Here is a 20,370-nt window from a genome sequence, read left to right on the forward strand (position 1 = left end):
GACTATAGAGCAAGTATATGTTTATCTAATGTTGAAACTCTTTTACACATACCTTTGCTTTCAGTGCCATGCCAATATATTACTTATCTTAGTATCTTGACGAACATAACGAGCCTTTGTATACTGTAATACAATATTTAAAACATCACTTAATTTATAAAACCAATGCAATAAAAGACAATAAATGATAACAGGTTGGCTAGACTCCTTTGACCCACAACAATGCAATTCGCCACCTCTATTCAAATGATTTAGAGAAGAGGGTCTTAGGAAACAGTTACCTCTGCGTCAAAAGCATCTCCTCGTGCGTCTCTTTTTCTACGTGGATCTCCTTAGTCTGATTTTCCTCCAACTATTTTTTCATCAAAATATGTAAACAAATACCCATAAAGAATATAATGGTGTAAGATAACAAAATGAATATACACAGATATAAAATCACATTACACTTCAAATTTAGATCAAACTAACAACATTTGAGTAGCCAATTTGTCTATGTAACTTTTAAATAATAGTCTAATCGTTAAGTATCTAGATGAAAACATTAGTAGAGTTCAAAGTATGGGAGATATTCGTAGGAATTCAGATTAAAATTAGTATAGTTCATGTGGGCAATAGGGTAGGAACTCAGAATCAAATTAAAAGCAAAAGGAGGTAAAGAACACATAATGTGTGGGTACTTACCTGAACTTTGCATCGAAAACCGAGTGAAATAACTGAACTTCTTCCTAGAATAATTGCAGTTTTGAAAATTATATCAGCTTCAAAGAGAGGCAACAAAACTTAGAGCATGCATTTTGTTTATGGTGCCCGTAACATTATTGTGTGGCAAAAATGTAAACTACTGGATTGTTGCACCGTTAAGCATACATTTGATAACTTTGTGTTGCAAAAAGCTACAGTTGACTTGTTTATCTACGTAGGAACCAAAATTAGTGTACTTATATGATTTTTGTATAACATATGTTAGGGAATGTATAAGAGTAGCAGGTGGATACATAGTATTTTCTTACTACATCAACCTGACATGATTAATCAAGTATCCATCCATAAAACACAATATGCTTGTAGTCTTTTGGCGCCAAATGGATTGTGGGTTTGCAGAATCATAAGCATTAAGCGGGTCATGGATCGCCTTTTGGTTTGGTCGGACGGACCCATACCGATGCCAAACCGTATGGCCATCTTTAACTTGATTGTACTGACGAACGACGGCTAGCAATTCTGGGTCGCAATTGCTATCAATAAGCATATTAACTATAACACTTATAGTTATGTCCAACAGAAAATATGCAGAAAAACCAACTATATGCTTAATCAAGATCTAACTCTCTAATATGCAGAAAATTAAAAACAAGATGTTGACTAATTAGCAAATAAACATGACTTTTGTCATCAAAAACATATCCATCTGGGGTTTCAAAAGATTTATTTAAGCAATAGAACTATAATAAACTTAAATTTAGTGGCTTTAAAATGTAAAACTATATATAAGAAATAAGAATGAAAGATCACCTATCAAATCACTAGTATAAAAAGAGCATAATATAATAACAATAACAATAATAATAATAATAATAATAATAATAATAATAATAATAATAATAATAATAATAATAATAATAATAATAATAATAATAATAATAAGCCATAAACGAAGATTAAAAGAAAACTTTATTGAATTGAAGAAGGAATAACAATGCACTGATACACACATACATATATTATATCAAAATCAACCAACAAATATAAGAGACCACATGAGATACTCATAAACCCCTAAAATTCTAGAACAATAATCAATTTCATTCAAAACTACTTAAACTTCACAAATCTCTTCAAAATAAGCTCCAACACATATCAACAAACTAAAATTCTAGAATAATAATCAATTTCATTCAAAAGATTACACTAGAAAGGAAAGATATAAGGAAAAAAAGTAGAGTTGTTACCAATTTCTTCTGTGCGTTGCGATTTGGGGAAGAGAGGTTAGGGTTTCAAGTCTCTCTAAGTTTGTTTGGAAGATCCATTTTGAGGTAATTATTTTTTAGTAAAATGTTTGGCGGTATCATTTGCCGCTTACATGAAAAATCTTATTTTTCTGGGCTTTCACCAAATTTGGCCCAAAATAAAATAGTTGTTTGGGAGTTCACTGTACACCGCCCATAATGAGATTTTTTAAGCGATTATTTATTTTTTTGGGCTATTAATTGGCAAGAAAATAAATAAAGCAATGTTTTAGGAGGTTTTAGGTTATGAACCGCTTAAAACAAAATATTGAACGGCCTAAACTCTTCCGTTTTCTACTAGTGTGTTTAATTTGCTACTCTTTAATACTTGTATTCGTTAACTTATTAAAAAAAGGCCGAATACAATTGTATTAATTTTTTCCCACATTACCACATAAATTTTGATGAAAACATAGTTGTATTCAGATTTCAGAGTATAGTACTTGTTTGGTAGCATAAGCTATTCAGATTTCCAATCGAATAATATCGGTAAGGGTATCGATTGTTAGTGTCGTAATGAACCAAATCAGTATTGACCTAAATCCTGTTGCGTAAAATAAAGGAACTCACTATAATATTTTAATTCTACGTACCTTTTTAATATGTTACATGAAGGTATCGTTACGTTTACGTTTCCATTTAAACATTATTAAAAATTAGTATCTGTCGTAAGCGTGTGAAAATCCACTAGAGGATTGATAAACTATCAGAAAACGAGTACCGCATTGTCAATTGTCGCCCCCGCCGCATCGCGCGGGTTTCCTACTAGTGTATATATTAAACTAATTAGACTATTGGACAAAAATGATCTCTTCTAGCAAGGTCTTATTATGTAGCTTAACACTAATCTGGGAATGAAAATTAACCGCTTAACTTAACTTTACTTATGGATTTATGCTAAACAAAAGACATAATTCGTACTAAACCCCTTTTTTATTTTTTTAATCTTTGTTCTTTAAACTCCGTGTGATCACTAAAGATCTTGTATTAAGGTCAACATCGGGCAAATCGACAAGCTTCCATACACTCAGTTTCTCGAGTTATAACAATTCTTCCTGCATTGCATTTACCCAACTCTCCTTAGTCAGTGTCTCTTTGTAATTCTACGTTTCTATTTGAGAAATATAGCATTGAAGAGAAAAACGATTTTGCAACCGAGCCACTTGGGTATAAAAACATCTCAAACCCTGATTAATTTAACTTCTTGTCTTCACTCCACTTTGCAGTTCACCAATAATATTCTTAGAAGGATGATATGCCAAAGATCTTGGCGTAACTTTAATTGAAACAACTGCTTCTATTTCTCGATTGATTGTATTTTGATCGGCTTAAGTCTAAAAGACATTGGATGTAGAATCTTGAACACCGGAATTTTGTTCTTTTAGACCATGTGTAGTGACTTGGCGCCCACTGTCAAATCACCTTGAAAGGATGCTAAACACCACGCCGGATTGTTAAAGAGGGGGGATCAAAGAGGATGTGTACCAAAGAGTTAACGGGCATGATGGTGTAGGTCCCGATATTAGAGGATCGATAACACAACCTAATCCTTGTTTATAGAAAACAAAGTCACGTGTGCGGAATCCACGTAACTAAGCCAAATCAAACATGTAAGACGGTAACACACAATGGTTTAACCAACGAAACACAATCTATTGATTAAACGGGATGAGAACCAGATCAAACTGATACACACACAATTTGACAGAGTAACTTTAAGGGTATTCTCTCATCTCTTGCTCTGAACGAAATAGAATGTGCTTATATATAGCAGCCTGGGCCAGTGTTCGACCAAACACAAGGTGGGCTCGACGAAACACAATGGGCCAGACACTGGGCCAAAACAAGCCCAATCAGACGACGAAATAAGTCTGTTTCGTCGCTGATCATGACGAAACAGAATCAAATGACCAAGGCCTGTTTCGTCGTTATATGTTCGATGAAACAGCCTGTTTCGTCAAAGGCTGCAATATGTGATCTGTTTGCTGCAAACAGACAGTTGCAGCAAACCACAAACAAACACAATCATAATGACAGAAATACCCTTGTATGCAACATGCATTGTTCGTGTTATCATTACATACCAAAAGGAGACAAACAAGTCGGACACAAGCGGATAGGAGGATATCCGACTTGGTCGACGGCAAATACAGACTCGATAAACGACAAAAGACCGTACAAAATACATCGTAATTACAAGACTAGTGACAGACACAAAAGTGCATCAACAAATTCCGGATCCAGATAAGCGATTTGATTATGACGCTTTTCAGACATAATCTCCTCTTCCGTCTTGTTCTCTTTCTTTGTCGCGGGTTTCCGTTTGCCTCCTTGTTGCGACTCGAGACTTCGAAACCAGTACAACTCGAGACCGCTTAGTCTCGACTCGAGATCGTTAGTCTCGACTCGAGACCGTGAACACTTGCACATTATCATTGGACTTGCACTGTCACGAGCCCAACTGATTGGGCCGGATACTTGGACTTGTTTACGTGTCTGCTTTTGGACTGCTATGAAATACTTGTGCATGCCATGATTTTACTTGTGTACATTACGTGTAGAACATACGTGCCATATTCGAATACGAACCTGACTTGTATGATAACCATGCTAGGACGTGGTTGATCACCATATAGCTTACTTGAGCTTTCTGTGTATCTGCCGAGCAAACCAAGGTGAGTTCACACAGCCAAGGCATGGGATTCCCGGGTTGGGAATTGGGTTGGAAGATTTGGATTGGATAATTACTCGTACTTACGCTATTGCTAGACTATATACCATCGTCCTCAGGTTAGTCAGGACACTTACGTAAAACCTACGTAAATTAGTATCTACCACTGTCTCCCGGGTCGGGAGGACACTTACGTAAAACCTACGTAAACTCATACCTACTACTGTCTTCCGGGTCGGAAGGACACTTACGTAAAACCTACGTAAACCCCACGCGTACCACTGTCCTCGGGGAAGGGCACTCACGTAAAACCTACGTGACCTTGTACGTATTCCTGTTCTCGGGCTAAGAAGAACATATGGTTGCAAATAGTCTAGTAAGTATAAATATGGGTAGCCCCCACTAGTAATAAGTATAATCACGGGAAACCCCCACTAGTAGTACATACATACTTGGGAAGCCCCCACTAAATGAACATACGTTTTGCTATTACGAACTTACTTACTGTGAACTCGCTCAACTAGTCGTTGACTCTCTGCTGCATGCCTTGCAGGACCTTAGGTACTTATGGAGCTTGCACAGGGAGGAGCAGGTCGTTGTGGGACATGGATCGTGGATGCCATGTTAACGTTTAAACATTTGAACTTATGATTCACTTTGGGTTTACATACTTATGCTTCCGCTACTCGAATTATGTTTTGCTAAACACCAATTATATTGTGATGGTTTGTTTTGATTACTTTTAATATTTAAATGCTATGTTCAATATGATTGGTGGCTTGATCCTGGTCATGTCACGCCTCCAAGCGGTGGTACTCCGCAGTGTGGATTTTGGGGTGTGACATGTTATTCACTGCTACAATCCTCCTTTCACGATTCTCTTGATGGGCATTGACATTGGAAGTACTCGTCTGATTTCTGAATGGGTTCTGATTGCCTTGTTTGCTAGGTCGGGTGCACTCACGTTTGAAGTGCCCCTTTTCCCCACAATTGAAACATGTGACTGCATTTATATCAAACCCGTACTTCGTATCCTTTTTTCCTTCCAACGAAGTTCTTTCGGTTCGAGCCATGAAGTCCTTTGCCCTTCTAACTGCACTTGCAAATGCCCATTTGATATCCATTAACTCCATTTCATCACGGTCGATCTGTTGATAATCTTCATTGGTCATATTGATGTTTCCAATTTGACCTGCGACCAAACCGCAGTAAGCACTGACCATCGTATTAATGAGTTCCATATGCTCCTTTGCTACTTCAATGCTAACTTGTGAGGGGTTTGAAGTATCGACTCGGACCGTGTTAGGGTTTTGAGGTGGAGGATTGTTGGTATAATGAGCTTGCTGTTGTGGTTGGACTTGTGGTTGTGATGGAACAGGAATGTAAGCCCTTGGATCGAACTGAGGTTAAGTAGTATTAACTGGAGGTGAAGGTTGAGGTGTTGGAATATAGGCCCTTGGATCGAAAGCCGGAGTAGGAGTTGACTGAGGAAACGGAAAGGAACTTGTATTTAACACAAATGTCATTTGCAGTTTTGGTTGCTGAGCTGCACTGGATCTGGCCAAAGAGTCGAATCCTGGAAGGTACATTTATGTATTTTGAGGAGCAGGAACTCGTTTAGCTTTCCAGATTTCTTCATCATTCTTGTGTTCCAGCTTCTGAATAAATTCATAGATGTTGACCGTATCTAGAGTACCCGTATGCTTCAGCAACTCAATGAACGAACTCCACTTTGGAGGTAAAGCATCAGCAAACCTAGCAACCATTTCCTGTTGAGTTGCCAAAACCCCATAAGCAAACATTTCACTAATCAAATGATAAAAACGTGTAGTCATATCATTTAGGGTTTCATTTTCCAAGAACTAAAATGATTCAAACTCTTTCATTAACAAATCATGGCGAGACTTTCGAGTAGCTGTATTTCCTTCTCCTCTCGCTACCAAGGCATCCCATAATGTTTTCGTGTCTTTGCAGTAAGAGAATTGATGATAGATTTCTTTGTTAAGCGCTTGTGTAAGAATAGCAAATGCCTTTTTCTCTAAGTCATAAGCTTTCTTGTCATCTTCAAGCATATTAGCATAACCTGCTGAAGTTGATGCTGCTACTTCGAGGGCAGGGTTGAATGCATTAATGAAACACGTCCAAAGTTCGGTGCTTTGCCCTTGAACGTATGTGTGGAAACGACCTTTCCATGATGGAAAGTCGTTCATATGATTCAACTTGGGTGGGCGATTGTTGCTACCCGTTTCACTTTCGCTAAGCAGAAGATTTTGAATACTTTGATTCTGATTCGACACTAACGCCCATTGACTTGCACATATGGATGGTTGAGGAAACATACTTCTTGCCCACGCAGCTGCGGAAGTTTGATCTTGACCTGGTTGTGGGTCCGTACTCCAATCCCACGGACTTGTGCAACTCATCTTTGATGTATACAAGTAGAATACCTGATCAAATACTTGAAAACACAATGTTATAACACTTTTGCAAACCTTCTGTTTAAAAATGACAATACACACGATGAAACACTTCCCACGAAACAGATTCTGTTTCGTCGAAATCACTTATGACGAAACGAAACGTGTTTCGTCGATGGATTATGGCGAAACAGTTTGTATTTCGTCGAAGATTGTTATCGGCGAAACGCTTTTGTTTCGTCGTTTGCTTGTTTCTTCGTTAACCTGATTCGTTGATAAAGTAAACAGATAGTTGGTGAATTGGTTGGTGAGACTTTTCAACCCAAACCTTACCTTTTCACTGACAAAGTAACCCGTTTTCAGCTTACACCATTCTTAACCACCAACCAAATATGGAGAACAATTTTTTTAATTCATTTAATTCTTTTTGGTTTTAACTTTAAATTTTAAAAACAATGAATACTCAAGAACACTTGAATGTTTCTTGAATATATGAAGAACAAGCCCAGAAATATGAATTTTTCGGTCACCAACAAATTTTCTGAAAACGCGAAATTGCACAAGACTTTCAATAAAAACCCGGTTTATCACTAGCACAATCAATCTAACAAGGTTTTTGACAAAACTCTTTAGCAAACAACAATATTTAAGCAGTTTTTTATAGCACTTTTCCGGAAAATATGAATTTTTAAGAAACCTTTTGAAAATCAACCACAAACACTTGATAACAACTGAACGATGTTTGATTTTAAACAAGGATAAGAGCCTAAAGCTCTGATACCACTTGTAGGTCCCGAAATCGGAGGATCGATAGCACAACCTAATCCTTGTTTATAGCAAACAAAGTCACGTGTGCGGAATCCACGTAACTAAGCCAAATCAAACATGTAAGACGGTAACACACAATGGTTTAACCAACGAAACACAATCTATTGATTAAACGGGATGAGAACCAGATCAAACTGATACACACACAATTTGACAGAGTAACTTTAAGGGTATTCTCTCATCTCTTGCTCTGATCGAAACAGAATGTGCTTATATATAGCAGCCTGGGCCAGCGTTCGACGAAACACAAGGTGGGCTCGACGAAACACAATGGGCCAGACACTGGGCCAAAACAAGCCCAATCAGACGACGAAACAAGTCTGTTTCGTCGCTGAACATGACGAAACAGAATCAAATGACCAAGGCTTGTTTCGTCGTTATATGTTCGACGAAACAGCCTGTTTCGTCGAAGGCTGCAATATGTGATCTGTTTGCTGCAAACAGACAGTTGCAGCAAACCACAAACAAACACAATCATAATGACAGAAATACCCTTGTATGCAACATGCATTGTTCGTGTTATCATTACATACCAAAAGGAGACAAACAAGTCGGACACAAGCGGATAGGAGGATATCCGACTTGGTCGACGGCAAATATAGACCCGATAAACGACAAAAGACCGTACAAAATACATCGTAATTACAAGACTAGTGACAGACACAAAAGGGCATCAACAAATGGGTTTATGAAGTGGAGCGAACTCAAATTATACCATTTACTCACATTTTCTGTATAAAAAGATTAAATATTTTTTCACAATTAAACCACTACATAACAAAAACTAACACTTTTTAGTTATTATCAAAACCATTCCTTTGTTATAAAACTAAAATAGTTTAAAAACTATCCATTTAGTAAATTTAAAAAGAAAACACCTATAAAGGAAGATAAAAAACAGAAAAAAAAAGAAAAAAAAAACCTAAAAGGGGTTTGATTACTTGTTCGACTATGTTTGGATGAGTTGTATATTATCACACACAACTCCGTTACGAGGAAACTAATATCAAAATGAAGGTAAAAATAATCACTCGTAACAGTATATTAGAGTTTTCATAAAAAAACAGGATGGAGATACAATAGAAAGTTTATTTGGCTAAGAAGGCTAGGAAGTGATCTTGACCATCCATTTAGTTAATCAAAGGCTAAGATTAAATGAATGAAATTGAAGCAAAAAATAAAAAGAAAAAAAAAACCTAAAAGGGTTTTGATTACTTGTTCGACTACGTTTGGATAAGTTGTATATTATCACACACAACTCCGTTATGAGGAAACTAATATCAAAACGAAGGTAAAAATAATCACTCGTAACAGTATATTAGAGTTTTCATAAAAAAACAGGGTGGAGAGACAATAGGAAGTTTATTTGGCTAAGAAGGCTAGGAAGTGATCTTGACCATCCATTTAGTTAATCAAGGGCTAAGATTAAATGAATTAAATTGAAGCAAAAAAAAAAAAAAAAAAGAGGTGCGTGGGTTTGTTAGGGGCATTCTAGTCAATCCAACACAATAGTTTCTCTCTCCTCCAATTCCCTCCAATTTTTTAAACGTTAATAACTTTTTCATACGACATTATTTTTTTTACAAAAATTGCACAAAAAACGAGCGTTTTTATCTTTAAAACGAGTATACTATTGCTATATTTTCGATTTTTTTTGAGAACCCAGTTGCGTAAAACGCAATGGAGAAAACCCAGTTGCGTAAAACGCAATGAAAAAAAAACATAAAAATGACTTTTTCTAAAACGCAACGCACCAAAAACACAAAAGAAATGTCTTATTTCTAAAACGCAATGACCAGAAAACACAAATAAATGTCTTATTTCTAAAACGCAATAGCCTAAAAACACAAAAGAAAGTGTACTTTCTAAAACGCAATAGAATGAATGTGTTTTACCTATAACGCAATGCACCCAAAACACTTAAAAATGTCTTATTTCTAAAACGCAATGGCCAGAAAACACTTAAAAATGTCTTATTTCTAAAACGCAATGGCTAGAAAACACTTAAAAATGTCTTATTTCTAAAACGCAATGCCTAGAAAACACATAAAAATGTCTTATTTCTAAAACGCAATAGCCTAAAAACACAAAAGAAAATGTTCTCTCTAAAACGCAATGAACTGAATACACATCAAATGTGTTTACCTAAAACGCAATGAGTAAAAACATTTCAAAAATATTTTATTTCTAAAACGCAATGACCAGAAACTGTTGTTCACAGAACCAGAAACTGTCTAAAACGCAATGACCAGAAATTGTTGTTCACAGAACCAGAAACTGTTGTTCATAGAACTAAAATCTGTCTAAAACGCAATGACCAGAAGACGTTGTTCACAGAACCAGAAACACTGTCTACGATTGCAGTTTTGTATGTGAATTGTCTGAACCAGGAAGCAGAAGATAAAAAACTGTCTACGAATGCAGTTTTGCAGAGGTAATTTACAGAAAATTTAATTTTCTGATGCATTTTTATTAAAGCAGTTGAATCGGAAAAAAAAAATTCCGCCAGGGGCGATGCCCCCGGACCCCGCCAAGTACGTAAAAGGCAACGACTAAATCAAAAACCCAGATCATAAAACTGAAATTAAAGAATTTCTAACATGGATCGAAGCCGATTTCTTCAACGATTGACGAAATTTGAATGATAGAAACACTTATCAGCGATCGAATCAAACGGATCGAGTGATTATCTTCAAAATCATGAGAAAAAACGAGATTTTGTATGAAATTAAACTGGGTTTTCTTCAAAAAAAGCTGAAGAACACGTTGATCGGGTGTTTGAATCATTGATTGTTGACGAAAATCGCACTATAATGTAGTGATTATTGAGATAGAAAGCGAAGAAAAGGTTGAAGATGGGTTTTGAAAATGGCGGGTTTTGAAGTTACTGGGGAGAAAAAGGAAGAAGAAAGGATATGATTGACTAAAATACCCTTGCTCTTTATTTTAAATATTACCACATGTCATAATCCTATTGCTTCCTATCCGCCAAAATAAACTTCCTATTTTATATTTTCCCATAAAAAAACATACTTTAAAAGAGATAAATCGAGTAATTTTAAAAACTCATGCTCAAGTAAATTGTACTTTGTTACCTTGGCTTCTATACTAATTTATGTAGTGTTAATAATTAAAAATTAATTAATCTATGATGTTCTTTTTATTCTTTTCCAGAGAAAACAATTTCCTAAGAATCTAGGTCCCGTAGAGGATAAAACGTGACCGTGAAGGCAGATAAAAAAAACGCTATTTTGTGCGATATATACCTTCATTTATAAGCTTTCATCCACATTTCGACCATTAACAAACCAATATCCATTCCATACGCTTTCTTCTACTAAACCCTAACCCTAAGTTCACCACTGATCAGTGATACTTCTAATTTCATTGCTTTTACGTACACAATTATAACACCAATACCCACAACATATAATTTGCATAATTTGTTTCACAAAAATCTTACGTTTCACGCATCAGTTTGCATGAAAATGAACTTACAGGAGTTGAAGACGATGAAAAGACGCTTGTTTGGTGAAGACAAGGATCATGAAGGGAAGAGAAGTAAGCAAGAAGATTGGAAGCATGCACAAAAGATGTATGGAGATGGTGCTGCATGGGTCAGAGGTGTAATGATCGGAAAAGGCAGTTTCGGTTGTGTTTTCATCGCAAATTTGAAGAACGATAAATCCAGATACAGCTTGTATCCACCGGTTATGGCCGTAAAATCTGCTGAGGTTTCTGCTTCGGGTTCAGTTCAGAAGGAGAAAGAGGTTATGGATAATATTAGCGGTTGTCCGTACGTGATCAAGTGTTTTGGGGAAGAAATCACCAACGGGGAGAGCGGTCGGATGGTGTATAACATGTTGTTGGAGTATGGTTCTGGTGGAACCTTAGCCGATGCAATCAAGAGCTCAAATGGAAAAGGATTGCCAGAATTGGATGTGAGGCGACATGCGCGATCCATTCTTCGCGGGTTGAGTCACATTCATAAAAGAGGGTATGTTCATTGTGATTTGAAGCCACAAAATATATTGCTAGTAGCAAATGAAGGTAAAACTAGTGGTTTTGTTGCTAAAATTGGCGATTTGGGATCGGCGAAGAGGATTAAGCAGGTTAAGAAAAATATATTGAATAATTATGGGCCTTGTTGGAGGGGTACACCTATGTATCTATCACCTGAAGCTTTGGTTAATGGTGTTCAAGAAAAGCCTGCTGATGTTTGGGCGGTCGGGTGTATTGTTTATGAGATGTTGACTGGAAAACCGCTTAGGTATTCATATCAGGATTTGGGTGTTCATGAGATGACAAGTCGGATTGGTGATGGACGCGACTTGTTTTCTATTTCTAGCAGTTTGTCTGCCGAAGGGACGAGTTTCTTGGAGAAATGTTTGTGTGGAAAGGTTATGTGTAGATTAACCGCTAACATGTTGTTAAAGCATCCTTTCTTAAAAGGGTTGCCTGATGATGATATCGATGAGGTCGAATCACACGAGGTTTTTGACATAAACACCATCACCTCATCGTCATTGTTCTTTGATGATGATGAGTTGTGGTTGTCTTCTTGTTCAGAAGATGAAGATGTGGATGTCACTGCAAGTGCAAACGGAGAAAGTATTAATGCTAGATTTCAAGAAGTGCGGAGATTTCTGGTAAGATTATAACCATTTCCAAGAGATATTGTTGCTACTTGCTAAGCTTTGATTTTTGGGTGTTGATTGAATTTGGATGTTGTTGGTTGATAAAAAGGAGATTGTAGCAAGACTAATTGATGATGGAATTATAGTTTTTAATTTTAACTCTTATAGTATATATATTATACACCTTTAACGTTTTGATAATTTTATTTTTCTCTAACAAATTGCGTTAACTTAAAAAAAAAACACTAAATGCATAGTTGCGTTTGGTTCCTTTTTTTATCTATATATAGATTTAAATCTTGTTAAATAGGGGCCTAGTATGTGTAATTCAATCCAATACTGCTATAAATTTTGTAGTATATGCATTTTCTTGTTGGCATTGGGGTGGAACTTTTACTAGTATTACAGTTTGACGATTTCTTATTTCATATTGCACATATGTGGGTGGGGGATAGTGCACGGTCCTCCCAACCGCCGGAGTGATCTCGCTCCGGGAGCCGCTACCCGACCAAGCTAGCTCCGCGGTGACTTCCCCATGCTGAGTTCTTACCCTGGGCGACATATGCCACTCCCAAGACTCGAACTCGGTACCTTTGAGAAGAGGTGGGTGTCGGTGGCCAACTAGGCTACCCCAGTTGGTTATTGCACATATGTGTAAATCTATATTAAACTAACTAGACTATTGGACAAAAATGATCTCTTCTAGCAAGGTCTTATTATGTAGCTTAACACTAATATGGGAATGAAAATTAACCACTTAACTTAACTTGGTGGTCTTGTACATATGGATTTATGCTAAACAAAAGACATAATTCGTACTAAACCGGTTTTTTTTTTGCTTCTTTTAACTCCGTGTGATCACTAGAGATCTTGTATTAAGGTCAACATCGGGCAAATCGACAAGCTTCCATACTCTCAGTTTCTCGACTTATAACAAGTCTTCCTACATTGCATTTACCCAACTCTCCTCAGGTAGTGTCTCTTTATAATTCTGCGGTTCTATTTGAGAAATATAGCATTGAAGAGAAAACCGATTTTGCAACCGAGCCACCTGGGTATAAAAACAACTCAAACCGTGATTAATTTGACTTCTTGCCTTCACTTTGCAATTCACCAATAATATTCTTAGAAGGATGATATGACAAAGATCTTGGTATAACTTCGATTGAAGCAACTACTTCTATATCCCAATTGATTGTATTTTGATCAGCTTAAGTCTGAAAGACATTGGATGTAGAATCTTGAACACAGAAATTTTGTTCTTTTAGACCATGTGTAATGACTTGACGCCCACTGTCAAATCACCTTGAAAGGATGCCAAACTCCGCGCCGGCTTGTTAAAGAGGGGGATCAAAGAGGATGTGTACCAAAGAGTTAGCGAGCATGATGGGTTTATGAAGTGGAGCGAACTCAAATTAAACCATCTACTCACATTTTCTGTATAAAAAGATTAATATTTTTCACGATTAAACATAACGAAAACTAACACTTTTTAGTTATTATTAAAACCATTCCTTTTGTTGGTGCACTTGTGTCTATACTTTGTCTGTATTCGGTCTCGATGTAAACGATGTCCTTGTCAGTCCTGTAAGTTGACCAAGTCAACCGTCCTCCTGGTTTGACTTGGCCAACAGTTAGTAAATTAGTTGTAATTTGTCTGTCTCGAAGGATGAGACTTCGAAGGTTGATTTAGATCCTTCGATGTGCTCGAAAGATGAACATTCGATGGATGCTGTTGGACCTCGAAGGATACACCATCCTTCGAGGTATATGCCTATCCTTCGAATGCTGGATGCTCGATAGATCATCTATCGAGCAGTCCCCTTGATCCTTCGGACAGACTTGCAATGTATGGGTATAAATACCCATGCAGTGTGGTCAAGACAGACAGATGCACACAGACAGATAGAGAGAGTTGAGAGCATTCTGTCCGAAAACACACACACACACTAGAGAGTTTGCAAAGCACATTTGTGAACATTGAGCTTGTAACTGAAACCTTTCATACGTATTAATACAGTGGTGTTAATCGGTGAATCTTTGTGTGTTTGTGTTTATACTTGTCTCATCCCGGTTTGCTCACTAGCTTGGATTCCACACTCGCTAGTGGGTTTGTATAACAAGGTTTAGGTTCGTCATCCTCCGTGAAAGGGACCTACAAGTGGTATCAGAGCTAAGGCTCTTTACCTTGTTTAAAACCGGGTTTTGTTCAAGTTCTTGGTGTGTTTGGACACTAGGTTTAGCACCCGTTTTGGTGGTTTTTCTTACATCTTAAAACTGAAAAACGAGTTCTAAACCTTCGGGAGTGTTCTAGGTTGGGTTGGGTAACTTGAAAACTTGTTTTTAAGTGACTTGGTAATTTCCGGCCATATCTCCGGTCATTATTCCGGTGACTGGTTCTGGATAAGGGGTGTCCATTTTGGGTAATATTTTCAAAGTTGGTAAGAAGGTACAGTCTGTCCATACCTTTTGCCGAAAGTTGACTCTCACCAACCCATCACCTTTTCACCAACCTTTCACATCAGTGTCAGTGTGTCAGTGAATCTCGAAAGATATCTTTCGACATCGAAAGACCATCTTTCGATCAAGGAAGGCTCGATAGATCATCATCTTTCGACCCATCCTTCGAAGTCCGAAACATATCTTTCGATCAGGGAATCTATCCGAAAGACAGTTATTCGAAAGATAAGGATATATACTCGAAAGATAGGGATCTTTCAAATAGTGAATCCTTCGAGCTTGTGAATCTTTCGAAATCATTGTTCGAGATTCAACAGTGATCATTCGAGCACTGTTGATCCTTCGAACAAGATCTGATCTTTCGTTTGTGGTCTTTCTATTATTAACAAGTGTCTGTGATTTCGAACAGGATCCTTCGGCTGTGTGATCTTTCGGAATATTCACTTAGCATTTATTTTGCTTATCAATCATGAATCCGAATTGGTGGAATCCGGCCCCAGACAGTGGTAAATATACAAGTTCAGGTTTCACTCCCTCATGGTGGGGTACACCGGCTCCAGACGATGGAAAATAGACGATGGAAAATACACGAATACAAGTTTATCTCCATCATGGGCCGAATCTCCCACACCACCTCGAATTACTGCAGAAATGTGGGCATCAGTTACCAATCAAAGGCAAAGTGAACCGAAAATAAAAACAGATTGGTTTGGCAATCCAATACAAGTTCCTGTAAAGCCGGCTCCGACCACAGACTTGTATGGAAATCCATTACCCCCAGTTGGTTTACAACACCATCGTTCTACTGTAGAACCATCATCTCTTGATCAAAGGAACAGTTGTCAGACAAAATCGGCGTTGTATACTGAAATTGTCAAAGATGCAAGCAATGGTGAATCCTCGGGAAATGATAACAGTTCTGAATGTGATAGAAGTTCAGATGAAGATGTTTCAACTTCAGTTGAGGGTGATACAACTTCAAGTTCGAGCGAGGATGGATCTAAATGTGAATCATCAAGGGAGGTTATTAATTCTGATGCAGAAAGGCCAACACCTGAGAGTGATTCCAGTCAGGTATGTGCCGATAAACCCACTGCTGTAGATTGTGATAATTGTGCTAGATTAAGGGTTAAGTGTGCTGATCTAGAAGCAAACATGTCTGAGTTGCAAGGCAAACATGATGCTTTACAAGCTAGTTTGTTTGACTTGCAAGACAAACATGTTTCATTGAATGCCAAGTGGTGTGAATTGCAAAGTAAGCACGAGGCTTTGCAAGAAAAGTATGATGTGACATTTATTCACAACCAGAAGTTGACCGTGGATCTTTCAAAGTGCACTGAAGCCAACATGTTTTATGAGAACCATGAAAAAGAGTTTAAATCGGTAATTGAGAACCTGAAGAAAGATAAACCCGAATTAACAAAAATGGTTTCCAGAAAACAAACTGATATTAACTTGTATATATCTCGGCTTGAGATAATGCAAAAGGAGATGGCTTGTGTCAAAACTGAAAGTGATGCGATCCAGCTTAAGCTAGACAGTTATTTGAGCTCTAGCTATGTGTTGGATCACATCATTGACGTTCAGAAAGAAAAACGGGATGTCACATGCATAGGTTACAAAAAATGTTCACCACCTGTGAGACACAATTATGATGCATTGCCTGACGAGGAGGATAGAGTGTTCTTTGAACCATCTGTTCCTCTAGATGTAAAGGAGTTTGCTGCAGGACTCGGATACAAGAAAGAAGTACTCTCAGATTCAGATGTGTCAGCAGATACATGTGTGTCTTCTGCTGAACTGAATCAGGATCCTCCAGTTATTACTGAGGATGCTGATTCTTCTGATGATGAATCTGATGATGCTGTCCCGGCAAAGTCTGATGCGGAAGTCAAAGATGGGGACATACCTCTCGAGAATTACATTCTATGTGATCCTCCTGCAAAACCCGCTAAGACTGTTGCAATCGAGTCCTCGTCTGAGAATGAGTCAGAGAGTGTGAACTTGCTGTACACTCTTGTTGGTGATGATAAAATTTACTCAGACAAAGATTTTCCCATTAAGAATGTTAATCAATCCTTAATCTGTAAAGTCTTTGAAAATTCGACAAGTAAGTTTTTGGGGAAGACAGGACCACGTGTTACAGTTACACAGTGCCCTCCTATTCCAAAGGCTGAAATTCGAAAACAATTTGCCAACAAGAAATTACCAACAGTGCCAAAACAGCAAAATCACACCAAGCCCAAAGCAAAATCACCGGCTCAAACTCAAAAGAAGCCGAATCAGAAGAAAAACAAGAATGTAAACTTTGTGAAATCGACGGGAACGGACAAAATTGAAACGTTTGAAAATAAATCTAACTTAGATTTTGTCAAGAAAGCTACTGTTTTGAAAAGAAATGAACAAAACTGTTCAAAACCTAGTACCTCGGGATCACAAAGTTCATCATCGTCGGCAAGACGATCACATGATGCTTCGGGGATTGTTGAACGAAGATATTGTTTTGAGTGTGGTACAATTGGACATATAATTCGAAATTGTCCATATCTTCATAAGTTGAAAGCAAAGGTTGATGATCCCCGTGAACAAAATCATGCCGCCCAAGAGAATAGAAAAGGCAAACAGGGCGAAAACAAGAAAAAGGATCGGAAGATAAACTTCGTGAAAGCAAGAGGGACTGATAAAATTGATACTTCCAAAAACAAATCCAATAAGGATTTTGTTAAACAAAGTAAAATTTTGAAAAGAAACAGTCAAAACAACTATACACAACACACAAACGGTTGTGATGTAGGACCAAGTACCTCAAGATCACGAAGTTCATCATCCGGCTATTGCAGTTATGATACTCCGAGGTTTGTTGAGCGGAGAACATGCTTTGAATGCTGTGAGTATGGACACATCATTAAGAATTGTCCATATCTCACCAAGAGAAAGTCAAAAATTGATGCCCCCCATGGTAACAATTACCATAAAAGATCTGTTTCACCAAAACAGGACCCTCGTCTTGTTAAACAACGAGAAAAGAAACAGAAAAAGAAACAAAGAAAAGAAGTTGAAAAGGTTTTAAAACCGGAGGTCATCCAAACAAAATCTGTTAAATCAGATGTTAAACATGAAAAACAGAAACAAATTTGGATACCAAAACCGGTAACTGTTTCAGGGGGAGCTACATCAATTCCGAATCATCGGGAAATGGATGTTACAATTCTCGATGATGACGGACGACCCAAGTCTGTGAAGGCTTGGGTCCCCCTCTCCAACTAATCTCCGAATGAGTGTGCAGGATGTTCTAGGAGGAACTATTGATAGTCTTAGGATTGTTGATAGTGGAGCGTCCATGCACAAGATTGGCGACATAAGGCTCCGAAATATTGTTATATCTAGGAGAATGATGTTGTCATTAATGGAGAGGAAGGAAAAGGAAAAGTAGACAAAAATGTCTGATGAAAGAATGTGGCTGAATGAAGTTGCAAAATTCGACCAAATGAAGAACGTGACAAAATTTTGGTTGTTATGGTTTTTGATCGGGTCCTCAGGAAAGAATACAATGAAATGTGTGCAGAAGCCTTGGCATGGATTGAACATCCGCACATCATTTCTGAAAGAGAAAGTCAAAGACCTTCGCTGGTGCAATATGGAAGGCCAGCCGGAACCAAAGGTTTTTGATCATGTTGCTGTGAAACGATTCTTCAGTAGCTACAAAATCGACTTTGAAATCCACACCGGGTGGATATCCAGTTGGGAGAGCATTCAGATTCCTTGCAACGCACGAAGCAGTTGCAGGATACGGTTTTGAATTTCTAATCTCTCCTATGCTTGTCGATATTTAAGCTGCTTTATGAATTATTATCATCTCATACAGCACTCTTTGACCTGACACATTGATCTCGAATATCACCTCACACGTGATTGTTTCTCTATGAAACTCGTCAATGTTGTCATGGTCCGCACCGCTTACCGACATGCCAACTGATTTTTTCCAAAATTCAATAAAATCATTTCTGATTAAAATTAATTTTGGTAAACGGCATTGAAGTAAAATACGAGTAATACCAACATCGGAAAATCATTTTTGTAAATATCTTTGTGTTTTCAATTTGTCTTAGTTTATTGATTTTAGGGGGAGTAAATCCAAAATCTGAAAATCCAAAAACATCGAAAAATTTCAAAAACACAAAAACAATAGAAAAACAAAAATGAGTTTCCTGGCGAGCAAAAGAGAAAATGATAATACATCAGTGGTCTATCCAAACCTCTTTAAACCTTAAATGAAAAACGATAAGCAACTCTATATAAGATGTATCGGTAGGCTCACAATCATTTTAAAGTGTGCAGGGTGATATAAATCTTAATCGACTGAAGACCAGGTGGGAACCATTCATTGGCATATGGTCTTAGTACCGAAATTTCGTTTGATAGATTGCCGAGGTTCTGAGATATTCGGTCTTTATGCTGCTTATCATCTGGGTATCATGGTTGTATCTTTTACCGAAAAATAACGGGGACGCAAGTCTAGATCTTCCATGATACTATACATACGTGTACATATTACATACTGCATTCGACCTCAATAAGTGATAAACAATCACATGTCCAAAACAAATAAGTGATAAAATATCACATTTATCCGGGTGTCAAGTTCGTCTCTCTGCTGTACGGAAGTACTGACCTGTTCACGGACTTGCACCTGTGCCCTCATGCATACGAAAATCAAGTTCCTCATCAATAAGTGATTATATCACATAGGGCTTGTTTTCAAATCAAAATAAGTGAGTATCTCACATCATATACGGTCAAACAGATGATAATCGGTATACTCACCGGTAAGATGAACTCTCGTGCATACCTTGATACGGGAATGTGTCGTGATGTGGATGAACACCGGTCAGTAAGTATAAATCATACCTTAACGTATCCCCTCGCCATGATTACATCTGATGAGTTGAGCTTAAGTGGACAACAATACTGATAATTGTTATAGGATGCCTATCTTAATGTTAACTAACTAAACAACAAGAGTGTTTTGGCATGACCGTACACTGATATGATTCTCTTACCCTCGAAACTCGCAAAAAGAATGTCTGTATATATTTATTTACTGCTTAACTTTTATTGTTTTTCTTTTAAACAGTTTCGTCGTTTGGTGCATATCAGCACGACATTAGCGGTGATGTCGTTTGATAACACTCAAAGGATTTTAAATTGTTGTCTTTTAACTTTATAAAAGCCAAAAAGATTTTATTTCTACTTTATTTTCAATCGTACGATGTTGGAGCTCGAGTCTTCGTTACCTGAAACCTGACTGAAAACCGAATTGACTAAATCTTCATAAACGGTCAAAATTT

General features: G+C 37.4%; 1 protein-coding gene across 1 annotated transcript; it reads left to right on the top strand.

The window, feature by feature from the left end:
• Window positions 1-11,232: 11,232 nt before the first annotated feature.
• Window positions 11,233-13,645, top strand: LOC110918826 (mitogen-activated protein kinase kinase kinase 17). Its single transcript, XM_022163107.1, has 3 exons — window positions 11,233-12,574; window positions 13,428-13,480; window positions 13,579-13,645. The coding sequence occupies exons 1-3, from the start codon at window positions 11,408-11,410 to the stop codon at window positions 13,643-13,645; spliced, it is 1,287 nt and encodes a 428-aa protein (XP_022018799.1). The 5' UTR covers window positions 11,233-11,407.
• Window positions 13,646-20,370: the final 6,725 nt, after the last annotated feature.

This window comes from Helianthus annuus, chromosome 16, assembly GCF_002127325.2.
Source record: "Helianthus annuus cultivar XRQ/B chromosome 16, HanXRQr2.0-SUNRISE, whole genome shotgun sequence".
Classification (NCBI taxonomy): Eukaryota; Viridiplantae; Streptophyta; class Magnoliopsida; order Asterales; family Asteraceae; genus Helianthus; species Helianthus annuus.